The 13,130-nt window shown below is 36.9% G+C and overlaps 2 protein-coding genes and 2 long non-coding RNA genes across 4 annotated transcripts; all 4 read right to left on the bottom strand.

Annotated features, from left to right (window-relative positions):
* Positions 1-546: 546 nt before the first annotated feature.
* Positions 547-1,740, bottom strand: LOC130471444 (uncharacterized). Its single transcript, XR_008932072.1, has 3 exons — positions 1,397-1,740; positions 1,190-1,289; positions 547-1,066 (listed from the first exon to the last, which is right to left on the bottom strand). It is a non-coding gene; the product is annotated as an uncharacterized lncRNA (long non-coding RNA).
* A 4,539-nt stretch (positions 1,741-6,279) lies between these two features.
* Positions 6,280-6,879, bottom strand: LOC110780355 (uncharacterized). Its single transcript, XM_021984761.2, has 2 exons — positions 6,536-6,879; positions 6,280-6,424 (listed from the first exon to the last, which is right to left on the bottom strand). Exons 1-2 carry the CDS (start codon positions 6,877-6,879, stop codon positions 6,280-6,282), a joined length of 489 nt encoding a protein of 162 aa, XP_021840453.2.
* A 95-nt stretch (positions 6,880-6,974) lies between these two features.
* Positions 6,975-9,213, bottom strand: LOC130471532 (uncharacterized). Its single transcript, XM_056841723.1, has 2 exons — positions 7,062-9,213; positions 6,975-6,979 (listed from the first exon to the last, which is right to left on the bottom strand). Exons 1-2 carry the CDS (start codon positions 9,211-9,213, stop codon positions 6,975-6,977), a joined length of 2,157 nt encoding a protein of 718 aa, XP_056697701.1.
* Positions 9,214-11,385: 2,172 nt separating this feature from the next.
* On the bottom strand, positions 11,386-13,130 carry LOC110804826 (uncharacterized). The gene is made up of 3 exons (XR_002537836.2): positions 12,649-13,130; positions 12,291-12,419; positions 11,386-11,743 (listed from the first exon to the last, which is right to left on the bottom strand). It is a non-coding gene; the product is annotated as an uncharacterized lncRNA (long non-coding RNA).

Below are 13,130 nucleotides of genomic sequence, written 5' to 3'. Positions count from 1 at the left end.
TCCAGGCGGAGAACGATACCAAAACCTATTTATTTTGAGCCTTTGCTTACAAAAAATGAAATTGAGCCGGTTGTTGAATGAAGTACGGAGGTAAACCCATGAAATGTATTAACATGAATTATTGTATTAACATTAACAAAATGAAAAAGACGAAATTTTACCTGTTCTATTAACATTAATTATTTTATTAATATTAACATAAAATATTATAATTCCTCCGTTTTAAAAAAATTGAACCACTTTGATTAGCACGTATGCCAAGACACAACTTTGACCGTAAATATCTCTAATTATTCTTCTTTTTTAAATCTTAAAATTTAATATTATGAAAATATACAATGAAATCTATTCACCCACAATTTACTTATAACATTCACTTTTAGTAAATTAGTAACAATATGCTCAAAGTTAGTATATGAATAGTGACAAAACTAAAAGTGTTGCAATTTTTATGAAACAGAGGAAGTATTAATATTCTGATCTAGACATGATCTGAGTAGAACGGTTATGATCTAGACATGTCTGTTCAGATTTGTACGTGGTCATGACATTTTTTTTTTTGGAAAGGTAAGGAGAAAGTACCTTAGGAGCCCCTCCGCACGAGGGTTTCTCCTAAGTAATCACTATCTAAAATGGAAAGTAATTGGGGACTATTACAAGATTCAATACACATAGTATTACTAACTAAATGTCCTACATTTGCTATCCAATCCGCTGCTCGATTTGCTTCTCTGAAGACGTGCTTGATATCCCAATTGTCAAAAAAGTTGAGAATATCCTGTATGTCCTGAATAATATAGTGGAGTTTCCAAGGGATGTTCCAGGTTCCTTTGACTGCATTCATGAGTAATAGGTTATCACCTTCAATAGAAATGTTTTTTATGTTGAGATTCTTCGCTTCTTTGAGGCCTTTGTGGAGGGCACAAGCTTCTGCCATGAAAGCTTGCGTACGGCCTAGGTTGTAAGTATGAATCCTGATAGGGGTAACGTTGTTGTCGCGTATGATAAAACCAGCTGCTGCTGATGAAGAATTGCAAGAGCCGTCGAAATTGAGTTTGAAGGTACCCTGAGGGGGAGGATACTGTTAGGTTATGACAAATATAAAACATATATTTCATGCGGACAAACCATAAAGCCAAGAATCCAAATTAATTGCCACATAACAATTAGCATAATTTAGGATGCATACATTTGTAGCGTGCCCTCCCTAGCTGCTCCCGAACCGAACAAGAACAAGTTTAAGACTCCAAGTGTAGTCCCTCCGTAGATAGTCCACAGCACGTTCGGATCTGTTAGGTTATGATACATATGAATAAACATAAATCATGCGGAAAAACCATAAAGCCAGGAAACATATTATTTACACATAATCATTTAGCATAATTCAGATGCATACACTTTGTAGCGTGCCCTCCCTAGCTGCGCCCGAACCGAACAAGAACAAGTCTTTAGGACTCCAAGTGTCGTCCCTCCGTAGATAGTCCACAGCACGTCCGGATCCGCCTTAAGCTTGACCAACTAGAATTGCCCTTAAGGTTATATAAATTTCGGCTAATAGGGCAAGTGTTTGTGGCTGATTTTTGCTTGAAAATCTTACCTTTGAATACTTCAATTCTCGATGTAAATATGTGACCCTAGGCACCTATTTATAGAGTTATGGAAAATGACTTGGAATCCTATTAGGATACTAATTTATTTAATTAGAATCTTATTAAAACTCTATTAAACAAATCCTATCTTTATTAGGATTAGGATTTAATCATATGACGAATCCCGGTAGCCTTAGGATTCGAGTAACACACTTCGAGTGATACGCTAGCACCGCAAGCAGGCCTAGCTAACCACGCACAGCGCCAGCCCACTCGACGCAGCCCCGCGCGCGCGCCAAGGCCATTGCTGGGCCTGGTCCTGGCGTGGCTTGGCAGCGTGTGTTTGGGCGCTTGGGCTTGCTGGGCGTAGGCCTGGCTTCGTGCTGGGCCTTCGTCTAGCAAGTCTCGTCCGATGCTAATTCGTACGACGCGCTTCCGATTAAATTCCCGATTCCGGAATTTATTTCCGATACGAACAATATTTAATATTTTCGATTCCGGAATTAATTTCCGTTTCGAACAAATATCTAATATTTCCGTTTCCGGAATTATTTTCCGATTTCGATAATATTTCCGATTCTGACAATATTTCCGTTTTCGGCAATATTTCCGATTCCGGCAATATTTCCATATCCAATAATATTTTCCGATACGTACCATGTTTTCGTGTCCGGCAACATCTACGACTTGGATAATATTTATATTTCTGATACGATCCATATTTCCGTTTCCGGCAATATCATCGTTTCCGGAGTATTCATTTCTTGCCTTTGACGATCTCATCTCCCACTGAAACCAAGATCCGTCGATTCCGATTATCCATAGATGGAGTATTTAATTCCATTAAATACTTGATCCGTTTACGTACTATTTGTGTGACCCTACGGGTTCAGTCAAGAGTAAGCTGTGGATTAATATCATTGATTCCACTTGAACTGAAGCGGCCTCTAGCTAGGCATTCAGCTCACTTGATCTCACTGAATTATTAACTTGTTAATTAATACTGAACCGCATTTATTAGACTTAACATTAAATGCATACTTGGACCAAGGGCATTATTTCCTTCAGTCTCCCACTTGTCCTTAGGGACAAGTGTGCATTTCCTAATTCCTTTGTCGCTCGATGCTTGCTCTTGAACATAAGGTAAGAGTTGTCATCCTTATTACGTCCAGAGGTGTTTCTCGGTTTCAGAGTTCAACTGATCAAATAAACAGATAATCATAGCCTATGATTCATCCGAGCACGACCATGCATTTTACAGTTTCTAGCTCTCCGAGTGGCCTTGTACAACTTTTAAGCATCTCATCCCAATTTATGGGAGGACAATCCCAATCTTGCGATCTTGAGATTAGACTTCGTTTGATAGGTGATTACCTGAGCGTTGCCTTTATAGCCTCCTTTTACGGTGCGACGGTTGGTCAACGTCAAAGTAAGCAGTTCTCAAACAAGTAATCTCAAATCACTCCGGTATTGAGGATTTAGTGTCTAATAATTTTAATGAAATTTACTTATGACAGATTTTCATCTCTTATAGTAAATTTTCATAGGTCTGTCCGATACTAGTCTTCCCAAAGTAAGTATCTATGCAAATGATTACGACATTGCCATGTCCACATAGTTCAAGAAACAGAACTACTAGTCATCTTGCTTTCTAGTCGTCTAACGTTTTCTATGCGTCCATCTTTATAGAAAACTCCGACCAGGGACCATTTTGAACTTTTGACATTCAAGTTCACTTGATAGACATTTCTTAGTCACAGGACTAGTCCTGACAGTCTATCTTGAATATATCGTCAAATTGAAGGGACTCATCATTTAATAAACCACAAATTAAATGGAAAAATGAATTCTATTCATTTATTGTGAATGATTAACCAATAATGTTTTACAAAGTATTAAACTCTAAAACTTTAAAACATTAAACAAGGACATCAAAGCCATTCTCCAATATGCTTGATTCCCATAGCTGCAGTGTGCGAGCTGTGCTTCGCCTGCGGCAGAGGTTTAGTCAATGGATCTGATATGTTGTCATCAGTTCCAATCTTGCTTATCTCGACTTCTTTTCTTTCAACGAACTCTCGTAGAAGGTGAAATCTACGAAGTACATGCTTGACTCTTTGGTGGTGTCTAAGCTCCTTTGCCTGTGAATAGCTCCATTATTATCACAATATAGGGCTATTGGTCCTTTAATGGAGGGGACTACACCAAGTTCACCTATGAACTTCCTTAGCCATATAGCTTCCTTTGATGCTTCATGTGCAGCAATGTACTCCTCTTCAGTTGTAGAATCCGCAATTTTGCTTAGCACTTTTCCAGCTTACTGCACCTCCGTTGAGGCAGAAGACAAACCCAGACTGTGATCTGAAATCATTTTGTTGGTTTGGAAACTTGCGTCCGTATAGCCTTTAACAATTAATTCATCATCTCCACCATAGACCAGAAAGTCATCTTTGTGCCTTTTCAGGTACTTCAGAATATTCTTGGCAGCAGTCCAATGTGCCTCTCCTGGGTCTGACTGGTATCTGCTCGTAGCACTGAGTGCGTACGCAACATCCGGGCGTGTACATATCATAGCATATATTATTGAACCAATCAATGATGCATATGAAATCCCACTCATTCGTCTACGCTCATCAAGTGTTATTGGGCACCGAGTCTTTCTTAGAGTCATTCCATGAGACATGGGTAGGTAGCCTCGCTTGGAGTCTGCCATCTTGAACCTCTCAAGCACCTTATTGATATAAGTGCTTTGACTAAGTCCAATCATCCTTTTAGATCTATCTCTGTAAATCTTGATGCCCAATATGTACTGTGCTTCTCCTAGATCCTTCATCGAAAAACATTTCCCAAGCCAAATCTTGACAGAGTTCAACATAGGAATGTAATTTCCGATAAGTAATACGTCGTCGACATATAATACTAGAAAAGCAATTTTGCTCCCACTGACCTTCTTGTATACACAAGATTCGTCCGCGTTCTTGATGAAACCAAAGTTACTGACTGCTTCATCAAAACGTATATTTCAGCTCCTAGATGCCTGCTTTAATCCGTAGATTGATTTCTTTAGCTTGCATACCTTTTTAGCATTCTTTGGATCCTCAAAACCCTCAGGCTGTGTCATAAACACAGTTTCTGTTAAAACGCCGTTTAAGAAAGCGGTTTTGACATCCATCTGCCATATTTCGTAATCGTAATATGCAGCGATTGCTAACATTATCCGAATAGACTTTAGCATTGCAACTGGTGAAAAGGTTTCATCGTAATCCACACCGTGGACTTGCCTGTAACCTTTTGCAACCAATCTAGCTTTGAAAACTTCAAGTTTTCCATCCTTGTCCTTTTTCAGTTTGAAAACCCATTCGCTTCCAATGGCTTGGTAGCCATCTGGCAGATCGACCAAATCCCATACTTGGTTTTCTGACATGGAGTCTAATTTAGATTGCATGTCTTCTTGCCATTGCTTGGAGCTAGGGCTCGTCATAGCTTGTTTGTAAGTCGCAGGTTCATCACTTTCAAGTAATAGAACATCATAGCTCTCGTTCGTCAAAATACCTAAGTACCTTTCCGGTTGAGATCTATATCTCTGCGATCTACGCGGGGTTACATCTCTAGATTGTCCATGATCCTCACCAGATACTTCTAAAGATCTCTGAGTTTCTTCCTGAATGTCATCTTGATCATTCTCTAGAGTTTGTTGTTCGACTCGAATCTCTTCGAGGTCTACTTTTCTCCCACTTGTCATTTTGGAAATGTGATTCTTTTCCAAAAAGATACCATCTCGAGCAACGAACACCTTGTTCTCAGATGTATTGTAGAAGTAATACCCCTTTGTTTCCTTTGGATAGCCCACAAGGATACATTTGTCAGATTTTGGATGACGTTTGTCTGAAATTAATCGTTTGACGTATACTTCACATCCCCAAATCTTAAGAAAAGACACATTTGGAGGCTTTCCAAACCATAACTCATATGGAGTCTTTTCAACAGCTTTAGACGGAGCTCTATTAATAGTGAGTGCAGCTGTATTTAGTGCATGTCCCCAAAATTCTATTGGAAGTTCGGCCTGACCCATCATTGATCTAACCATGTCTAGCAAGGTTCTGTTTCTCCGTTCCGACACACCATTTCATTGAGGTGTTCCAGGAGGAGTCAATTCTGATAGAATTCCACATTCTTTCAGATGGTCATCAAATTCATAGCTCAGATATTCACCGTCTCTATCAGACCGCAGTGCCTTAATCTTCTTGCCTAATTGATTCTCTACTTCACTCTGAAATTCCTTGAATTTGTCAAAGGACTCAGACTTATGCTTCACAAGCTTAGATTTGCACGCCATGCGTGCACAATATAAGAAATTATTAATATTTTAAAACGGTGATATATTAAAAATATACGGAGTAGTTGTAATAATTACATACTTAAAGTTGAACAAATCAAATTTCATAAGTAATACACACTAATTATACAGGCTTGAAGAAAATCAAATGACGAACTTAGGTTAACTTTACAACCAACATCCTTCAAGCATGAGGATTTTCCAAACACCTTGTTGTCTTCTTGTTGTCGTTCTTGCTCCCTAATAAGAAGTATCATTGTTAGTTAAAAGATGTAAATGAAAATCACAAAAGCTAGGTATATAAATATACACACAAAGTGTTATTGAAAATACCTATGGTTAAGTTGAAGAAAATTAAGGCAAGAGAACTTCTTTATACACAACGTTTTTAGTGAATACGCCATCTCTGCCTCGAATATCTCCTTTGCTAACCAAAATTTTGGTTGTTTGTTGGGAAATTCCTCTCGATAGTGCGACATACAACTGACCATGACTAAAAACATGTCGTGGAAGATAAATACCAACATGAGGAATGGTTTGCCCTTGAGATTTGTTAATAGTCAAAGCGTAGCATAATTTCACAGGAAATTGTTTTCGAATCATTTCAAATGGTAACTTTACATCTTCAGCTGTTTTCAAAGGAATACGTGGAATAAAAACTCGTGTACCTTTGTTATGCCCAGTCAAGATTTCAGCCTCGATCACATGATCCATTAACTGACAACATACTAACCTTGTCCCATTGCATAGTCCACTACTTGTATCAATGTTCCTCAATAGCATGATCGGCGAACCTACTTTCAATCTTAGAGCATGTGGTGGGAAACCGCCAAATGACAATGAATTCAAGAACTCTTGCTGATAGAGATTTTGACGATCTTCTGGCACAGAGTCAAAGGAGTAGTAAATTCTTTCTCTCCCCGCAAACCTTTTTAGTATCTTCTCATTCAACATGTCAACTTCATTGTTTGTTGGAGTTATTATGGCTCTCTCAACCATATATGTCACATCACCAACATGCTCGGTTAAGTTTGGGAATATCTCATGAACTAAGCTATCAATTGATTTCTGATTTCCATTTGTTACACACAATGAAGGTGGTAATTTTATCATGTTTTCATGAACCATAGGCTCACATCCATCACCGACTCTTAAAAGGAATGCTGCAAACTCTTCATCATTTCTGGATCTCATATTCTGGCTGAGGCGAAGTATTTGAACATGCCTCCAAAGTGTTGACCTTACCAAACATGCATCTATGGTTTGAGCTTTTGTTCCTTTTGGTACAACAGGGAGAATTTGTCTAAAATCTCCACCAAACACTACGACCTTACCACCAAACGGAATATCAACCCCCATTAAATCTCTTATATTACGATCAACTGCCTCATATGCATGTCGATGTGTCATTGTTGCTTCATCCCATATTATAACAGCGGCATGTTTTACTAATTGTGCTTCAATATCTTGTTTGCTGAACTTCCATGTTGATGAAGCATGCAACGACACCGGAATCCCAAAGGTTTTATGAGCAGTTTTTCCTCTATGTAATAATGTGGCAGCGATACCCGAGCTAGCTACTGCAAGACCATAATTTCTTCTAAGCTTAATGGTTGCAAGTATGGCGCGATATAAAAAGGTCTTACCGGTCCCACCCAGACCATTTATGAAGAAAATTTGACCAGTATCTCCATCAATAGCTTCCATTATGGCATTAAACGAATTACGTTGATCATCATTAAGATGTTCTACACAATGCACATCTTCCGGGGGCACTGGTGCAGATATTTCTTCATGTATAACTCTGGCCAATTCTACGTTACCATCTAGTTGCATGCTTATTTCAGGGAGGTCAAAGTCAGTTATAGACTTACTTAATTGCTTCAAAATGCGCTCTATATCATAGAGAACCGAGTCACGCACAAAATTTGTATTTGATGGAGATGAGAAAGTATGGTCTTCGGCCATGAAAGGGTAGAATTCATCCCATAAAGATCGAACTCCAGTTGGTTGGCAACAGACCAATAATGTGACAAATAATTTTCTCAATGATGATGGCATTTTAGAGTTAGATGCTTCATGTAAACAATCAAGAATGCTTGCATCGTTCTCCATTAGACCATGTTTCTCAGCTGCTTCTCTAAAAGTCGGATAGACAATTCCATTGACAGTTCGAAGATGTTGGAATGATTCTGGGCCTCTGACATGATTTAAGAGCAAACGCAAGAAAAATCTTTCTCCTTCCATTGGAGATGCAGTATATATTCTTCCAATCACTCTCTGCTTATTCCTCCTTTTTCTCCATGTTTTTGAAGATGTTAACCACCGATAATGTTGAGGGAATTCTATGTAAAGGTACTTTCTTGCTTCAGGATCAGAGAGATTCATCTTAAAGAATTCAGTGAGCATGGTTCGCGAGTTTTGTGGCATTTGAAGGAAATCTTCAATATATTGATTTTTGTTGAACCTGATCTGGTGCTTGTTTTGCAAGTGGAGTTGTAATCGTTCCATGGATGGGCACATTCGGGTAAGTGTAAATTGGTAAATTCTCCATAATGCCTCAGGTGCACAAACCCATCTAGCATCTATAAATTGTTGAATCTCGTTGGTATCTGTTCTTGTTCGAACTTCCATAGAAATACGATCGACACCCTTGTGCACATACTTGTACAAATATTTGACACACTTGATGCTACTACAAATCTCTACGTTGATATGACAATCATACTTTAGTAGCAGCCATGGATTATACGGAACAACCCAACTATTATCAACATATGTTGTGCTATTCTCATGCAAAGGTACCGCAGGGAGATCACCACGACGACGATAAATAGGGTAGGAGTTATCACCTTGGATAGTGCTTGCCGAAAATGGTTTAGGAAATTTTCTTTTACAAACTCCATTCTCCATGCAAGATGAATTTCGGTGTCCAGCGCCACAGGGGTTATGGATCATATGTTTAAGAACAGCATCATATAGTTGTGGCTCCTCATCTCTATCAGGTATCTCAGCTCTCACGATTTTGTCATATTCTTCAGGTGATCTTGGTTTGTCATTTTCATCCAATATCAGTAACATGTGGACATGTGGTAAACCTCTTTTCTGAAACTCAATGACATACACATATGCCACAACCTTTCCAAGGGCACTTTTATCGACAACATCACTTTTGAACTCCTCAAATTTTGCATGAAATATCCTAGTGATTAAATCAGGGCGATCTTGTGATGTTTGACCAGGCAATAACTCTTCCACAATCTCTCTCCATGATGGGTTGCATGTCATAGTCACGAATAGGTCTGGCTTTCCATAATGTTAAACTAATGCCATTGCATCTTGGTATCTTTGGTTCATGTCTCGTGGACTTCCAACAAACGAAGAAGGCAATATTGTTTTTTTTACCGGCATTTACTGGTAACCATGATGTGGGATTAGTATATTTTGTGAAACCTATATAAATAAAGTTTAATAATAAATTTAGATGATTCTATGTAAGATAATATATACCTGGGTTAAGTTCTCCTGCATCCAAACAATCTTGTAAGCCTTGGTACAATTCAGCTCTTATGGTATCTTGATGGTCTCTAAACCATCTCAGCTTATTAGCCTCAATTTTGACAAAATTATCAACAACAAATTGTTGGAATAATCTCCCTGCTAATAAGATGATGGATATGACATGTAATCGTATCTGCAATAAAATAATCCCCTTGTATCATAAATCATTAGTAAAGATACATATATATATATACACGAATATAGTAGTTATTGTTATTTAATTTGACATTACTTGGAAGAGATAGGCGTAGAAAGCTCGGCAAGGAATGGTTCTTCCAGTACTGTCAAGACTATTAATCGACCATCCATAAGAACCATATGGAAAGAGTAAAGGATATTGAAGGGGGTCATAATATCCGGCCGTGTCCATCACAGTCATTAACTGACCAGAATTTGACTCAACTAAAATATCTCTAGGATTTAAGTTCGCAACTTCTTCTCCACCAACAATCACCGCAGCAACTTGAGAAGCAGTAGGAAGGAAATATTGTGGTCGATTTGAAGGTTGTTCATTGATACGAAGTGCACAGTTCTGTATGTCTTGTGGTTGCGCTAAACTTCGAAGATTATGAACAAAAGGATTGCATCGATCGAGAATGGACTTAATCTTTTCAATAATATCTCGATGCAATGTGTTATTCTCTGCAAGACGATTCTCAAGCTCATGTTCGGTGTCGTATATATACATCTGGAGGAAGCGTGGTCGAGCTTGTGAGCCGGATGGAAGTAACCCACCTATCTTATGATATATAGAACCTTGAGCCCGAAAGGTATATACTCCATGTTGAGAATTTGCTAAACTCTCATCTAAGTGAACACCCATAGAAGTGAAAGCAAATGAGTGATTAATTTTTCGTAAGTCTTTCCTAAAATGTAATCCAATGGGCGTCTGATCGGCATATAAAGAAAAAAGGTCGTCGGGAACATGTATGGTTGGCAAGGTAATCTTCCCAAACAAACAACATATTTGGGATGATTCAGTGTGAAAAAGGCGAGCCTGACAACTTGCACATGTTCTAGGAGGTGACAATTGAACACTCGGGACTCCTCTTTGCTCATGAAAGTTTATTGTCGAACGATGATAAACTCTTTCCCTGTTTTGTCGACGAACATTGTTACCCTGCCTGACATTAGGATCTAAGGTTTCTGAAGCGTCATTTTCACCAAAATCTATAGAACCACCTTGGACACTACTTTGCCCGACGCATGTAGATATATGTGATATGGTACTGTGACCATCATGCCTTGCTGTATTACGAATTACACTTTAATTAGAAATTTTGATTAATATTTAAGGTCTTACAATTAAAAGTAAGTGAACATGTAATTAAATCATATATAAATTATTAAGTTAATAATTGTAGCATTATACACGAGTTAGTAAAAAAAATTATAATCATGATTAGTTAATTGTAATTGTTGATTTCTTTCACGTGTAACATAAAAAAAAAATTGTCAATTTTATACTCCCTCTGTCCCTTAATACTCGCACCGTTTTGACTTTTTGCACTATTCACATAATTCACTTTGACCTTATTTTATTTCTAATATATAAAAAAAATGTTAGTATATAATATAGTATTGCCTTCATCTTAATATGTATTTTCAAAATATTAAATTTTTTATAAGTTTTTATAATATGTAGTTAAAGATATTGGTGGTCAATGTTGTGCATCGGCATGCGTGTCCAGTCAAAACGGTGCGAGTATTAAGGGACGGAGGGAGTATATTTTTTGTACAAAGATATTTTTGCATAAGTAATGCTAATTCCTTTCTTCATGTTAACAAATGTACTATACCAATTTCGTCAAATGCATCATTTTTAAGCATACTTCATAATAAAACATTAAATACTAAAAGAGTGTGTCTGAGTACATTACTTAATTCCATGACCCACTAACCAACGAAGTGTTATTTAATTGAGCTTGAAAATTACAAATACATACTATTGTCAATTTGTCATACGAAGTAAAATAAATAATTTCTCAATATTAAGTATGCTAAAAACATGATAATAAGTAACTCACATGTGTGTCTTGATTGGTTGAAGTAGGGTGTGTTTCAATTGTAACACGCTGATTGGTCATTTCCAATAAAGCAGATGAATTAGTGCGTTGCCGACTATTTCTCCTTGAATTATAAGTAGCGCGCCTTCGAGCATTGCGAGTAATCGCTTCTTGTTCAAGTTGTTCGGGGGTACTTCTTTCTCGTGCTAAGTTTCGATAGTATGATGTAGATGACATTTGATTTTCCATACCTTGGTAAAAATATATTGCATTAATTTTGTGGAACATATATTCCAAAATCTTCACATAAATTAGACATTATGATAAATTAGTGATACTTCCCAATTTATATGTTTTGACATTTTCACAACGTATAATTAAAACCCAGGTCTGTACCCAGAGAATTATTTTACACAAAAAAGAATATAATGTGAAATTGAATAATCCCTCATTAATATTTACCGTGCATAACTTTAGAACATTAATAACACAATTAAATTTAGAGGATTAAAGTCACAAATAGCTACAATATCTCAATGCAGGGCTATTATACTTTTTTCTTTAACTAAAAGCAACCACCATTTAGACAATAGTATATCAAAAATTAGAAGCGCTAAATCACAATGTTTCATCAAACACTTCTTTTGACAACATACCAAATTATACACGTTACTGAATTCATAAGTGTATTATGACAATTAATACCAAATGATATATAAAACCCATCTTTTATATTACTCCAAATTAAATTCTAAAATTAAAGACTCAATAGTTGCTAAGATCATGATCAAGCCTTACTTTAGAAAAAAGAGAACATCTAACTTGGACAATGAGAAGATTGTGTGGTTGCCGACTATCGAACTGCACTGGAAATGACAGAATAACAACGACGATATTCCACTACTCCGTATATCATGCCGAATGTATCTGTTGACATTAAAAAATGAAAATAAGCGATCACTTTAACACATGAACAAAACTAAGCAGCGTAGAAGAAAGCAATACAACTTCGAGACCTGATAAGTTTTTATCTATCTATCTATCTATCATAATTCAGGTAAAATTTTAGTCGGTTATAACATTGGAGATCATGAGATAGATACAAAAAATCAACACCATATATATTCTTGATACCTTTTAAAGTAATTATACTTACATGTAAATTAGTACCCAGGAGAAACATAATCGTGAATTTTCGCGAAATGGAGTAACAATGTAGGTGTTTTATTTGTGGTATAAGTACGAAGTTAGTTTATTTTGTGGAGTGTTAGTGTAGTGGCCTAGTGGGCATTTTAATGGTAGTTTCATCTAGATCGTGGGTTCCTTTCCCTCCCATTTTCTTTTGTCAAATTTTTTAAGAGTGTTTCATCATGGAGTAGTTAAATGCAGTTTTGCAATTTTATTTTTATTATTTTTTTATTTTTTTATTTTTTTGAAGTATATTTTAATTTGTGCAAGTAATCTATTGTTTTGTGTAAGTAACCTGTTGTATTATCTTCTTTTGTGTTTTTAGCCCCATAAGAATTATGCTTCTAATTAATTTGAGTGTAATTATTAGAACGGTGCAATTAATATACTGCGTATGTGTTTTAAAATATTAAAGATATTACTCCCTCCGTCCCTTAATACTCGCACCGG

Source organism: Spinacia oleracea, chromosome 4 (assembly GCF_020520425.1).
Source record: "Spinacia oleracea cultivar Varoflay chromosome 4, BTI_SOV_V1, whole genome shotgun sequence".
Taxonomy (NCBI): Eukaryota; Viridiplantae; Streptophyta; class Magnoliopsida; order Caryophyllales; family Amaranthaceae; genus Spinacia; species Spinacia oleracea.
The sequence above is the reverse complement of the archived record's forward strand: the minus strand, read 5'-3'. Positions and strand labels throughout refer to the sequence as shown.

Coding starts and splice junctions, on each gene's coding strand:
- LOC110780355 (XM_021984761.2), bottom strand. CDS start 6,879: ATGTTGAATGAGAAGATACTAAAAAGGTTTGCGGGGAGAGAAAGAATT. Junction 6,425..6,535: donor GCTGAAGATGTAAAGTTACC/ATTTGAAATGAT, acceptor TCCACGACATGT/TTTTAGTCATGGTCAGTTGT.
- LOC130471532 (XM_056841723.1), bottom strand. CDS start 9,213: ATGACATGCAACCCATCATGGAGAGAGATTGTGGAAGAGTTATTGCCT.